Source organism: Chiloscyllium punctatum, chromosome 3, assembly GCF_047496795.1.
Source record: "Chiloscyllium punctatum isolate Juve2018m chromosome 3, sChiPun1.3, whole genome shotgun sequence".
NCBI classification, from domain to species: domain Eukaryota; kingdom Metazoa; phylum Chordata; class Chondrichthyes; order Orectolobiformes; family Hemiscylliidae; genus Chiloscyllium; species Chiloscyllium punctatum.
The window spans coordinates 139,169,661-139,182,835 of NC_092741.1; the positions used below are offsets into that span (position 1 = coordinate 139,169,661).

Sequence of the window (13,175 nt, forward strand, 5' to 3'; positions counted from 1 at the left end):
CCACAGAAAGTCAAAATGGGGCCCAACAGATTTACCACTTTGTAAAGACACAATACAATGTGGTAAGAGTGGGGAAGATTCTGGTTCAGTAATTCAGACGCTGAGTGAACTTTAAACAAAAAGGGACGCGTTGACAGGGTACTCGAGGAAGCTATGATATCAGGTATTGTCTTGGCTTTCGATTTCTCTTCTAATGAAATGAAACTTTGAACGAACCATGGTCTGAGTGATTACTCGTCATTCCGGTTACGTCAGAGACTGTATATATACACCTAACCATCAACAATCTGTACAACCCTTGCTAGGAACACATTCCGAGTTCGCTGTGGTCAGGAGGAAAAAATGTACGTGGTGGTTATTTGCATTAAACTCCTGCTGCAAGCTTGCATCGACAAAGCGGGCGAAATCTCACGCTGGTTGATGAGGCTGGTAGCCTTGAGTAAATATGAGATTATTGAGTGGAGACGGGAAAGAGTAACAAGCAGCGATGGGACCCAGGAGCGGGGTGTGGTCCCCACCAGTGTCAATTACCACTTCACTCGGCAATGTAACTACAAGTGCGGTTTCTGTTTCCACACCGCCAAGTCATCATTTGTGCTGCCCCTGGAAGAAGCCAAAAGGGGACTAAAGCTACTAAAGGCGGCCGGTAAGCAAGCAGCGGAATTAGGTTTTGCAGGAGAAAGTTCAGTTTCTCTTGGTTCAGAATGATGTTGTGGCTGCTCATTACCCGTTCAAAATTAATTGGGAGAGAATGCTGTTCTATTATAAGGGTTTTTAAAAATGATTTTTTAAAAAAACTAAATGACCTGCGGATGCTGGAAATCAAAAACAAAAATTGCTGGAAAAGCTCAACAAGTCCAGCAGCATCTGTGGAGAGAAACCAGAGTTAACGTTTCGGGTCCAGTGACCCTCAAAATTGTTACTTACACCTTTTACAATCCACTTCTTTGTAGATGTTTTGGATAAAAGTCACAGTTGTTTCTTTTGCATGATTGTAGGGATCTTATTAAAGTCGCTTATTGACATGGAAGCGTGCAACAGGTACAATGGGCAAAAGTACAAAATACCATTGCTAATGCTGGTATGCAATAGGAAGAGAAGAGATAGGGTGGAGAGTGTTCGACCAAATAGAGGAAACGATAGGTTGCAAGCCAGCCATTGACACACAATGTAATGTTTGGGTCTGGGATATTATTACTACAATGTGGGTAGTGGTGCATTGTGGTAGATATACCTCTGGACCAGGAGGCCCAAATTCAGGTCCAACCTGCACAAGAACTCTGTCATTTCAGTCTGAATAGCTTGATTAAAATATTCAGAAGTATTTTCAGCTGTAGATGGACCATTGCTTCAAGAAATATTAGTCTTTGCTCAGTGCTGAAGTTACTGGGAGCACCTACTCACCACACATTTGCAAAGTTTATTTTTCAAGTGTTTTAATATGGAAATGGAGTAATAGTGGTTCCAAACATTGCAGACGTGGAATGTTGGGAATTCCATTAACATACAAAAAAGGAAGTGCTGGAGAAGATCAACAGGTCTAGTTGCATCATTGGAGAGAAGACAGTGTTAGCGTTTGGAGTCCAACACCCCTTAGGTCAAAACTTTAACTATGTTTCTCTTTCCATGGATGCTGCCAAACCTGCTGAGTTTCTGCAGCAATTTCTGTTTTTATTTCAGATCTCCAGCAAAACTCAGTTCTTTTTGTTTTATTTTAAATTTCCATTTTGTTTTGTTTAGCTACTGAACTGGAAGGCTCACAAAAATGAATCTTCCCTCAAATATTCCCGTTAAGTATCTCATAGTTATGTAGACCAATTAATAATATTAATAAACCAATTCAGTGATCTTACCACCTTTCCAGAGGCAAATTGACAGAAATACCTTCAGTGCCCATATACTTTAACCATATTGTTTTATGTTCTGAAATCTGATTCCTATTTTCTAAATATGCTGTTCGACAAAAGTTTGGCAAGATTTTGTTAATTATCTATCTGTAAATGTTGGCATTTCATGATTCGATGCAAACCATTCCATTTGTCTTTCTTGCCTAGGTATGGAGAAAATTAACTTTTCGGGAGGAGAACCTTTTCTGGTCAATCGTGGAGAGTTTCTAGGGAAGCTGGTTCAGTACTGTAAGCAGAATTTGAAACTGGCCAGTGTCAGCGTTGTGAGCAATGGGAGTCGGATCACCGAAAAGTGGTTTAAAAACTATGGTAATATACCAATACCCAGGTTTGGGAATGGAGTATGCCTATCTATACATTCGAATTAATCACTGTTGAGAGGAGTTAAGCTAATTTGTATGCATAGATGAAATATTGCGATATTGCACATTTCATAATTATTCGGTTTGATGTGTAATTAAGCCACAGATTAAGAAACTGGATGTAACATTCAATACCTAATATTTTCTTTGTTGAGTATTGAGGGCAACTCAGAACAAAACCCAGCAGGATACTAGTTTGTTCAACACTGGAGAAAACTTATTCGGGTGGAATACATGATAAGGATATGTTAACATAACTAGGGGCAAAATGTCTTTCTTGAATCCTTTCATTCAACAGTTTGAAAACTGAAATGTGTTTGAAAATGAATCCTTAATTTCATTATACTACATTTAGATTAGATTACTTAGAGTGTGGAAACAGGCCCTTCGGCCCAACAAGTCCACACCGACCCACCGAAGCGCAACCCACCCAGACCCATTTCCCTTACATTTACCCCTTCACCAAAAACTATGGGCAATTTAGCATGGCCAATACACCTAACCTGCACATTTTTGGACTGTGGGAGGAAACCGGAGCACCCGGAGGAAACCCACACAGACACGGGGAGAACCTGCAAACTCCACACAGTCAGTTACAACCCAATAAAAATATTCATTAATATCAGACCAAGTGCTCTGTTACATATTATACAATGAACTTTGAATCTATCTAAATGATTCCCCACTAAGAGGGCTCATAGTTTGACTGAGATAGATAAAGAGCTGCTAACTATAGATGAGGAACCTTGTCTAAACTAAATAAAATTCCCAATCAGTTTGATGGCAGTGGATTGGACACTCTGGCAGCAGGAAACATGTTTCCGCTGATGGGTGAGTGCCGAACCAGAGGACACAGCTTAAAAATACGGGGTAGACCATTTAGGACAGAGATGAGGAGAAACTTCTTCAACCAGAGAGTGGTGGCTGTGTGGAATGCTCTGCCCCAGAGGGCAGTGGAGGCCCAGTCTCTGGATTCATTTAAGAAAGAGTTGGATAAAGCTCTCAAATATAGTGGAATCAAGGGTTATGGAGATAAGGCAGGAAGAGGATATTGATTAGGAATGATCAGCCATGATCATATTGAATGGCGGTGCAGGCTCGAAGGGCTGAATGGCCTACTCCTGCACCTATTGTCTATTGTCTATAGTGCAAAAATTGTACAGTCCAGAAGAATTTTTTTTTGCAACATAATGCCAGGTAGTTTTTTTCTAAACAGTTATGCTGCACTTAAAATTCACAACTGTTATTAATCAGTTGTTAAACTATAACTGGAGCTCACTGTTTAACACAAAACATTAATGTTACAGGTAAGGATCTGGACATTTTGGCTATTTCATGTGACAGTTTTGAAGAGGACACCAATCGTCTCATCGGCCGTGGGCAGGGGACCAAAAATCACATCGAGAACCTCCTCAAAGTCAGAAATTGGTGCAAAGACTACCAAGTGGCTTTTAAAATCAACTCTGTTATCAACAGATTCAATGTTGATGAGGATATGAATGAACAAATCAGGATGATAAATCCAATAAGGTGGAAGGTAATTCAGTTACTTCACCTTCCCTCTTATTCTAAACTACAACCATTTGTAGGAACGTGGAGGATAAGGGAAATAACTCAAATGTGACTGTGCTGGAGAAAATTGCTATTTTGACTGTCCAAAAACCTAAACTAGCAGACAAAGGCATTGTTTCTGCTCACTTGACATTTGGAAAAACTATTTGTATACATGTCTTGACAGTATATGTCTATCAGCTTTCTTGGGAGTTCTTAGCTGTTTAATCTGGTAGACTAAGTATAGAGCACCACCTGAGAGCAACAATGATCTCATTGTTGCCATCAGAACAATGGCTTACAAAAGTGCTGGAGAAACTCAGCAGGTCAAACCACAATTTTGGAGAAACAAACTGAGTTAGCATTTCGAATTCTGTACACCTCATTTTCAAAACTGAAATTGTCTTTATTAGTTGCAGTAACAAACATGGCAGTTGGGAAGACCTTTTTTTAAAAATTAGCCTTCTTGAGTATTCATTTTGGTTACAACTGGTTATGATTTCTTCTTGTCTCAGCTGAAGACTGGGTGGAATTTTCAAACTAAATTAATATGCCTTTAATATAGATAATGTGATTAGCTTAACTTTGGAGAATGGAGCTATTTATGTCCATAGTATTCAGTGGATTGTCTCCATTGTAGGTTTGAATATTAGTGGCTTTGTGAAAAACTAGTTACTTCAAGTCTTAGAATTTGAGCTGTGCTCTGTTTATTTAGTGGTGATCATTCTGGAGGTCTATTTTTGGTAGTTTCCCCAATCTAGCAATGAGAATGTGTAAATTTGAACCAAAATGGCAAGGTATAGGTAATTTCAGAAGATTCTGCAGTCAGCTGTGGTGATCATGGAAACATCAAATGTTGAATGATAAGTACATCCTAGCTTCAATGTGCTCTGAATGATAATGCTGAATTGTGGTGATCATATTGTGGCTGATGGTTCACTGCATTCTCCTTCTGCTTCTGAGTCTTTTCAAGTCCTGCTGAAAATGATTGAATGCATTAGGCATTTCTCTTTCTCTGTAAGGATGGAAGTGTGTGAAATTTGTTTTTTGTCAATTTTGGATTAAATCTTGGATTCAAGTGCACAGCAGCATACACTCATAATGTATCACTAACTGACAATATTAACATAGTTTTACTCAGTTCAGCCTCATGAAGAGCTGGAATGGGAAGTACGATAAAAAATACATTATGCATAAATGCATGGTCTCTCAGGTAACTGGACAACAGTAGGTATGATTGTGATAGCAAGTATAGTATTTGGAGTATTAAAATTATTTTCTTCAAAATAGGTATTCCAATGTTTGTTGATTGAAGGGGAAAATGCTGGAGAAGAAGCTCTGAGACATGCAGAAACATTTATTATCAGCAGTAAAGACTTTCAGAGATTTTTGGATAGACATAAGGAGATCAAGTGCCTTGTGCCTGAATCTAATGAGAAGGTGAGATATGTGGGAATAGACACTGAACCAGGTATATATATTTGTGGGCAGCACGGTGGCTAGCACTGCTGCCTCACAGTGCTAGAGACCCAGGTTCAACTCTGTGTGGAGTTTGTACATTCTCCCTGTGTCTGCATGGGTTTGCTCTGGTTTCCTCCCACAGTCCAAAAATATGCAGGTTAGGTGAACTGGCCGTGCTAAATTACCCGTACTGTTAGGTGAAGGGGTAAATGTAGGGTAATGGGTCTGGGTGGGTTGCTGTTCGGAGGGTCTGGGTGGACTTGTTGGGCCGAAGGACCTGTTTCCACACTGTAAGTAATCTAATCATATCACTTGAGCAGCAGACTTACATGAAGGAAGCTGCTTTGGTTTTCCTTTATGATCAGATTCCATTATCTGTGAAAATTATTCATTTCAACACATCTGCTGTCACAGATTTAGCTTTTGTCTTCACTATTGTCAGTTACCAGTCAACATGTTGCAGGATGTGACAGCTGCAGTCACATCTGGGACCCAGGTCCATCACTATACTGTCAAGAAAAATACATCTCTAAGTTTGAAGGTCTGACTGCATACTTCTGTGAATTCAAATAAACACAAAGAAACACATTAAGAACTTGTATCACCCTTAACATGATAAAGCACACCATAAAGGTTCACAGCAGCAATGTAAACCATAGATAACACAGGCATACAAAGCGTGATATTGGGACAGATAACCATACACTTAGATAGATGGGTTTTAAGTGGTGCTTCAAGAATGAAAGTAGAGTGACAGAGAAATTTCAGGGGCAAATTCCAGAGCTTAGTGCTTGTGTAGCTAAAGGCAGTCATCAATGATATATTAAAATCATGGATGCTCAAGAGGTTAGAATTAAAGGTAAGCAGTTATGGTATGAGAGATGTTAGGGAGAGGTGGATTACATGTTTTCTGCAGCAAACCTATGAATCGAGCTGCATTTCCTACCCAGTGCTAGAGTTCAGGACATCTGCTTGAGACTGGACAAGAATTTGTAATTGGAGGAGGATCCAGTTGCAGTGCTCCATGTAAGTACCAATGACCTAGGCAGAACAAATAAGGAGTTTCTGCAAAGTCAGTATTAGAAGCTAGGTGCCATATTAAAAAGCAGAAACTCAAAACTCATCCTGTCTTGACTATGACCTTAGCATTGTACAATTTAGGTGTTCTTTTTATTTTCTCAGAGGCTTGCAGTTTTATGAAAAAGGCAGTGGAAGCAGAGTCCTGGAAGATTTTTAAGGCACAACTAGATGGACTCCTTTTAAGTAAGGAGGTGAAAAGTTATCAGGATGGGTGACAGTGCAGAGTGGAGGTCAAAATCAGATTAGCCATTTTCTTATTGAATGACAGACCAAGCTTCAGGGGCTAAATTCCTTCTCAGAATTTCTTCTCTCATAAGCTAGTGAATCTTTGGAATTGTTTACTGCTGAAGACTGTCAAGGCTGGTTCAGTAATTATATTCATGCTTGAAATCAGCAGATTTTTAATCAGTAAGGGAATCAAGGGTTATGGGGGAAAAAAAGTACAAAAGTGAAGTGGGTTATCAGATCAGCCGTGATCTCATTGAGTAGTTGAGTTGACTGTTGGGCTGAATGGCTCATTTCTGCTTCTTTGGTCTTGTGTGTGTGACAGCTATCCCAGAGTATTGCATGGCTAGAGATAGGAGCATGCTAATTCATGGAGGAATGAGAAAATAAGAATTTCAAAATCAGACACTGTTTAACTGTGAGTCAGTGTAGGTCAGTGGATGGATTGTATTTTGTGCAAGTTATGAAGCTGGCTGCACAGATTTTGATGACTGCTGACTTTCCAAGGCTGGAATATGAGACACCAGATAATACATTGGAACAGGCAAGCCTAGGCAAAAGCATCAAGGGCTTCAGTAGAAGAAAATATGGGGCAAGGTCAAAGACTGGTGATGGCACAGTGATGGACCTGCTCATATATGAGAGGCACGGAAATATTTTGCCCAACTAGTCTATGCCGACACAAAAGCCTCCTCTTATCTGTCCTCTCCTAAATTTATTATCATACCTCCATACTGGGATCATCCGAGTAAACCTTCTGTGATTTGCCTCCAATGATTCAATATCTTCCTTTGAGGGGACCAAAACTGCTCACTGTACTCCAAATGTGGTCTCACCAGTACCCCATGCAGTTGCAGTAAGACTTCCCAACTCTTACACTCCAACCTCCTTGAAATAAGGGCTAACATTCCATTAGCATTGCTGATTACCTGCTGTGTCTGTGTTCTAGTTTTCTCTGTTCTGTGCACAAGTACCCAAGTCCCTTTCTGTTGCAGCTTTCCAAGATTTTCTCCATTTACATAATATTGCTCTTTGTTCTCTCTTCAAAAATGAATAACTTCACATTCTCCCAGATTTGCCAACTCTTTGCCAAATTACGTAATCTTTCAATATCTCTCTGTATACAGTTTGCATTTTTCTCGCAACTTGCTTTACCACCTATTTTTGTGTCATCTGCATACTTATGCTAAAGCTAAGAATTGTTGAAAAAGCTTGTCACTTTTTCTGTTATTGATTTCTATTGGTGGTTGTAGCTAACAACCTGTCCATACTGAGGACATACCCTATTGCTAATAATACAGACTAATATTGCTAATAATCCTGTTAGTTCTTTAGTTCTGTATTTGTTTCATTGGTGTGGTTTTGACTTTTGTACATAATCCTACATAACTTATTTTAAAAAACTGGTAATTCTTATCTTATGAACAACTAAAAGATCCTAATATATGCTTGTGATCTCTCTACAGATGCGAGATTCCTATCTCATCCTTGATGAATATGTAAGTACTGTGCTATTAAACCTAATAGAATACAATGCTCTCTTGTTAAGTTTTCATTGCTATGTATCATAATTTGCATTTTTTAAAATGCTAATATAAGTGGACACATTAATACGATACAAAGACGTTCACCCCAGCTATACTTTATGAGAAAACTAACTTAAAGTGGGTTCTGGAAGAAAATTCAAAGTAATATTCTGAAGAGAATTGGATATTCACTTAAAATATGACCACTACGTGGAAAGAGCAGAGAAATGGGACTAACTGGATAGCTGTTTCAAAGAACCAGCACAGAAATTTGGGCAGCACGGTGACACAGTGGTTAGCACTGCTGCCTCACAGCGCCAGAGACCCGGGTTCAACTCCTGCCTCAGGCAACTGTCTGTGTGGAGCTTGCACATTCTCCCCGTATCTGCATGGGTTTGCTCCGGATGTTCCGGTTTCCTCCCACGGCCCAAAAACGGGCAGGTTAGGTGAATTGGCTGTGCTAAATTGCCTGTAGTGTTAGTGGAGGGGTAAATGTAGGGGGATGGGTCTGGGTGGGTTGCTCTTCGGAGGGTCGGTGTGGACTTGTTGGGCCGAAGGGCCTGTTTCCACACTGTAAGTAATCTAATCTCTCTCTAAAAAATTGTGTAATAAATTATTTCCTTCGGTAATGCATGATTGTGTCTGATAATAGTTTCTAGAAATCTATTTAGAGGATGTAAAAGGATGATTGCCAATTCCACATGCAACAGTGTTGCGCTAACATCATTTCTTTTAAATAGAGAATACTACTTAATCCTCTACTGTAACATGTTTAATTTATGATGATTTCTGCATTTGACAAATGTGAGCAAATTAAGTGAAGGGACATGATAACATTAGTTAAGAGAGAATGATAGGTGAATTGTTCCCAGAACTATATTCATTATTATACACATAACAAGTCTATGAAACACAAATATTCACTAATACTTCAAATTCTGTTTGCACTGGAAAAATACTAAAACTGTTGAAATGGCAGAGATAAACTGAAGATCAAAATTGCATTCAGAATTGTGATGTTTGTGTTGCCTTCTAAAGTTACACGGACACTGAAAAATTGAAATAGATCACAGAATCTGTAGTACTGACATTATATATGCACTAAGTTTTGTCATACAGTTACAGAATTTAGATATCATTGACTAGGTATTTATTACTGTTTTATAATTGCCTTTGAGGAAGTGGTAGTGAGGTGCCTGCCTGAACAGCTGTGGTTCATGTATGCTTCAGCCATGCAATACTGATTGCTTGACTTGCATTTTGGCTTGGTTAGCTCAATTGGCTGGAAGGCTGATTTGTGATGTAGAGTGACACTAATAGTGTGGCTTCAATTTCTGTACCAGCTGAGTTTACCATGATGCGCCCACCTTCGCAAACGTGCTCCCCATCTAAGGTACCATAACCCTCAGGTTAAACCACCAACAGTTGTCTCTCACTCCTCTCTCTTTAGAGGGAGAAGCCATATGATGATGTTACCTTCATGACCCTTGTAATGAAGTGGTAATGTTCTTATCTGTAGGCTAGGAGGCCAGGGTTCAGGTCACACATACTCCAAGAGGCGTACAATAATAGTTAGGAAATAACCAGTGCTGTCTTCTAAAATGAATGACTTCACAGTTATCCAGGTCTTGCTGCATTTAGATTGGCTTAGTATCTGAGAAACAGAAGCATTGTAGTCCTAGGATCTTTGTATGCATTTGTGTTGCCACATTGCAATGAAATAATACAATCATGATCCTGTACATATGACATCACAATGAAGCTCAATTACTTTGCTTGTATACCAGTTTCTAGATATGCAAATAAAGACTCAATATTGCAAAATTTTACACAAATGTCCTTGTACAGACCATATCTGACTGGGTTTTCTGTCAACTCTCCAAATATAGAAATGTCTTGAAATTTATTCATATTTTCAGAACACAACAAATTCATTGAGAACCGGGCAAATAATGTGTGCACACATACACAATTGAACAAATTGGGGCATCTTAAAATTTGATGTAGTTTCAAAATAAATTGTGAAAACTAATAATTTCACAGTTTTTACTTGTTGGAGGAACAAAAGCAGTGGCACACATTCACTGGAACCTAGTTCAGCAGTGATATAAAACAGGCAATGTCCAAAATGCCCAGACTATCATCTCTGGAATGAATAATGCATGCACCTCAATACTGAAGTAACCAACATACCTTAAGATGATGTGTACTGTATAGTTTATTGAAGAATTTTATAATTCATCATTTTTATTTTTATGTAAATATTTTTCAGATGCGCTTCCTAGATTGTACCCAAGGCAGAAAAGATCCATCAAAATCTATTTTGGATGTAGGTGTTGAGAATGCAATTAAATTTAGTGGGTTTGATGAGAAAATGTTTTTTAAACGTGGAGGCAAATACACATGGAGCAAAGCAGATATGCGTTTGGAATGGTAACTGTTGCTCTATATTCTTGCCTGTCTGAATTATGAAATATTCAAGCAATACACATTTTATGGATTCAGAAAATGACTTTGAACCCTGTCAAAGTATTATTGTCCTCAGCTGTCAGCATTGTAATTCTTTTCTTAAAACAAACAGTGCAATATTTAGGATGATATTAACAATTGAAAATAATATGGCATTCAATGCAATGTCCATACAATTGAAATACCTGAAAGATTTTTATTGGCTGAATTGTAGCGTGAAGCTGCAATGCTAGAGTTTAAGAAAAGATTTGATGCACCCAGAAAATAAACATTGTTGACATGCATTACCGCATGTAAAAATAATTACCAGTTGCATTATGGACAGGTAAATTTTGGGAGGCTGGGTGTATTTTGAATGTTTGGTGTTTTTACTTGATTCAAACAGTTTACAATATGACCGATGAAAATATAACAGTAATGGCTCAATTTTTTTGAAAAATGTTCAAAAGTCTCTCATTGACTTCTGCTTTCTGGAAGTTGCTGCTGTGGATGAACCTCAGAGGTTGCACACTAGCAGCAAAAATTAGAGGACCAGAGTTCTCCATTGGTTGAACTCATACTTGGCACAAAGGAATCGTGGTTCCTGGAGGTCACTCATTACAGACCCTGGCAATTGTTGCAGGAGCTCCTCAGTAGGCCCCAAGTACAGTGCACTCTGGTATAATGCATGATGGCTCTGAAGAAACTGTACCCACTTGTGAAATGATCAGGAAGAGAGCACAGATTTAAAATAATTGGCTAAAGAAATAGATATTAGGGAATTTTCTTTGGGGGAGGCGCTACAAACTGTGTGTCGGCAGACAGTATTACTTTAGAACAGCATCATGGTCAGTACAGACATGGTGGGCTAAAGGGCCTGTTCATGTGCTATACTGTTCAATATTCTATTTTTTGACACAAAAGATCAAATATTGATTTTTACTTTACATGATCAACATTGGACTTATGATTAACATGGAAAACTAATTTTTTACTTCACCGTTTTTAAAATGCTTTCATTAATGAATGTTTGAATTGTAATAAATACACGACGTATAATACTTCAAAGTATTCATAATCTGTTATGTCAGTTCGGAGTGAATATTCACTTTAATATTGTTTACTTTTTGAACAGAAATATCTCACTTGTCAGAATTTATCAGAATTTCATCTTCATTTATTTATGTCACATAAGTTACTGTTTCAACAATGGTTTACATTTTTTGCTTAAGGCACTATTGGGACTATACAACCTCACAATTCCAGTTTCTACAAGATTTTATTTCCATTACTGTGACATTCTGATAATAGGCAGCAATTGCAGAAAACATTTATGTGTTACAGCAAACACAGAAAACAGTGGTTTATTTCCAATCTTGGCAGTGCACAATAAGAGGAGCTGATATTTAATTTATTACTAACCAACTTGATACGAAGCAAAATGTCTAACCAAAAAGACAATTAACAGAAGTTTTATATCTTTCCTCTTATTTTCTTTTATATTCACCTGCTATTGTTTCCTATGGAGTACCATACAATTCCTCTCAAATTATCTCTAACTTTCAATGATGCACTTTCGCTGACATTTTTATTTTAGGTTAGAGCCAATCACACCCTGAAAGAATAAAACACTACCTTTTGGTCTTAGTTTCACTTACTTATTGGTTTGTTTGTCTTAGCTGTTGCTAATTTTTCTCTTCCTCCTTTTTTGTGGTCATTTTGCCCCTTACAGTATTTGTTTACCCCTTTTCAATGCTCTCTAATCAAAATAGTTTACTTTGCTTTTCCATCCAACTCTTTCACTCTTTACTAAGCAACTTCTATTAATTTCCCCATCTGCCTCTATAATTATTCAGTGTGACCACCTAGCCTTATACTGAAACTTGTCATCTATTTTACTACATTATTAAAACTAATCTCAGTACAAATAAATTTCCTCACAAGCACATGCTAAGCTCTGATGTTTAGTTAAGTGTAAGAGTTCGTAATTTTTAATTATATATAACTTATGCAACATTCAGTGCAATACCATTTAAGTATATGTTAACAATTATATTTTGTGTAAATAATGCTGGCATCAACTTGCAATGTTTTGTATCAATTAGTAACTTAAAGTTTGAATAAAGTGAAAAAAGTGTGTAATGCCAACATTTGTATGCAATTTTGTTTTGCGTAAATTTATTTTCCAGTAAGGCAACACTTGTCTTTTTATTTATTTAATATTAAGTACATTTCCAATGTATTATTGTAACTGGAGTCATAGAATTATAGACTGAAAATAGTCTCAATGAAATTATGGCAAAGAAGCAAGAGAACATAAACTTACCTGAGAGCCGAGTGGTTCCAGCATTCTGCTTCCAATTTTACGTATGCAGTTATTTTAATGTTTCCTTCACCTTGCTAGATATACTGGGAATCCTAAGTAATCCTTGAGCAAGATAAGATTGAATTTTCTCCACAGGTGTGCATTAGGCACAACATTAATTTAGAACTTTACAGTGCAATACAGGCCCTTCGGCCCTCGATGTTGCGCGACCTGCGGAATTAATCTGATCCCATCTAACCTGGACCATTCCATTATTACGAACATGCATTTTGAGGAAACTATGCAACCT

At 37.9% G+C, this 13,175-nt stretch overlaps 1 protein-coding gene across 1 annotated transcript; it reads left to right on the forward strand.

Annotated features, from left to right (window-relative positions):
• The first annotated feature begins 312 nt into the window (after positions 1–312).
• Positions 313–11,600, forward strand: rsad2 (radical S-adenosyl methionine domain containing 2). Its single transcript, XM_072549834.1, has 6 exons — positions 313–646; positions 2,055–2,216; positions 3,577–3,806; positions 5,111–5,260; positions 8,053–8,085; positions 10,385–11,600. Exons 1-6 carry the CDS (start codon positions 343–345, stop codon positions 10,547–10,549), a joined length of 1,044 nt encoding a protein of 347 aa, XP_072405935.1. The 5' UTR covers positions 313–342; the 3' UTR covers positions 10,550–11,600.
• Positions 11,601–13,175: the final 1,575 nt, after the last annotated feature.

Excerpts from the sequence above, each read along its gene's own strand:
- rsad2 (XM_072549834.1), top strand. The coding sequence starts at position 343 with ATGTACGTGGTGGTTATTTGCATTAAACTCCTGCTGCAAGCTTGCATC. Across the intron at positions 5,261-8,052 it reads TGCCTGAATCTAATGAGAAG|ATGCGAGATTCCTATCTCAT; the intron begins GTGAGATATGTG and ends ATCTCTCTACAG. Across the intron at positions 8,086-10,384 it reads ATCTCATCCTTGATGAATAT|ATGCGCTTCCTAGATTGTAC; the intron begins GTAAGTACTGTG and ends AATATTTTTCAG.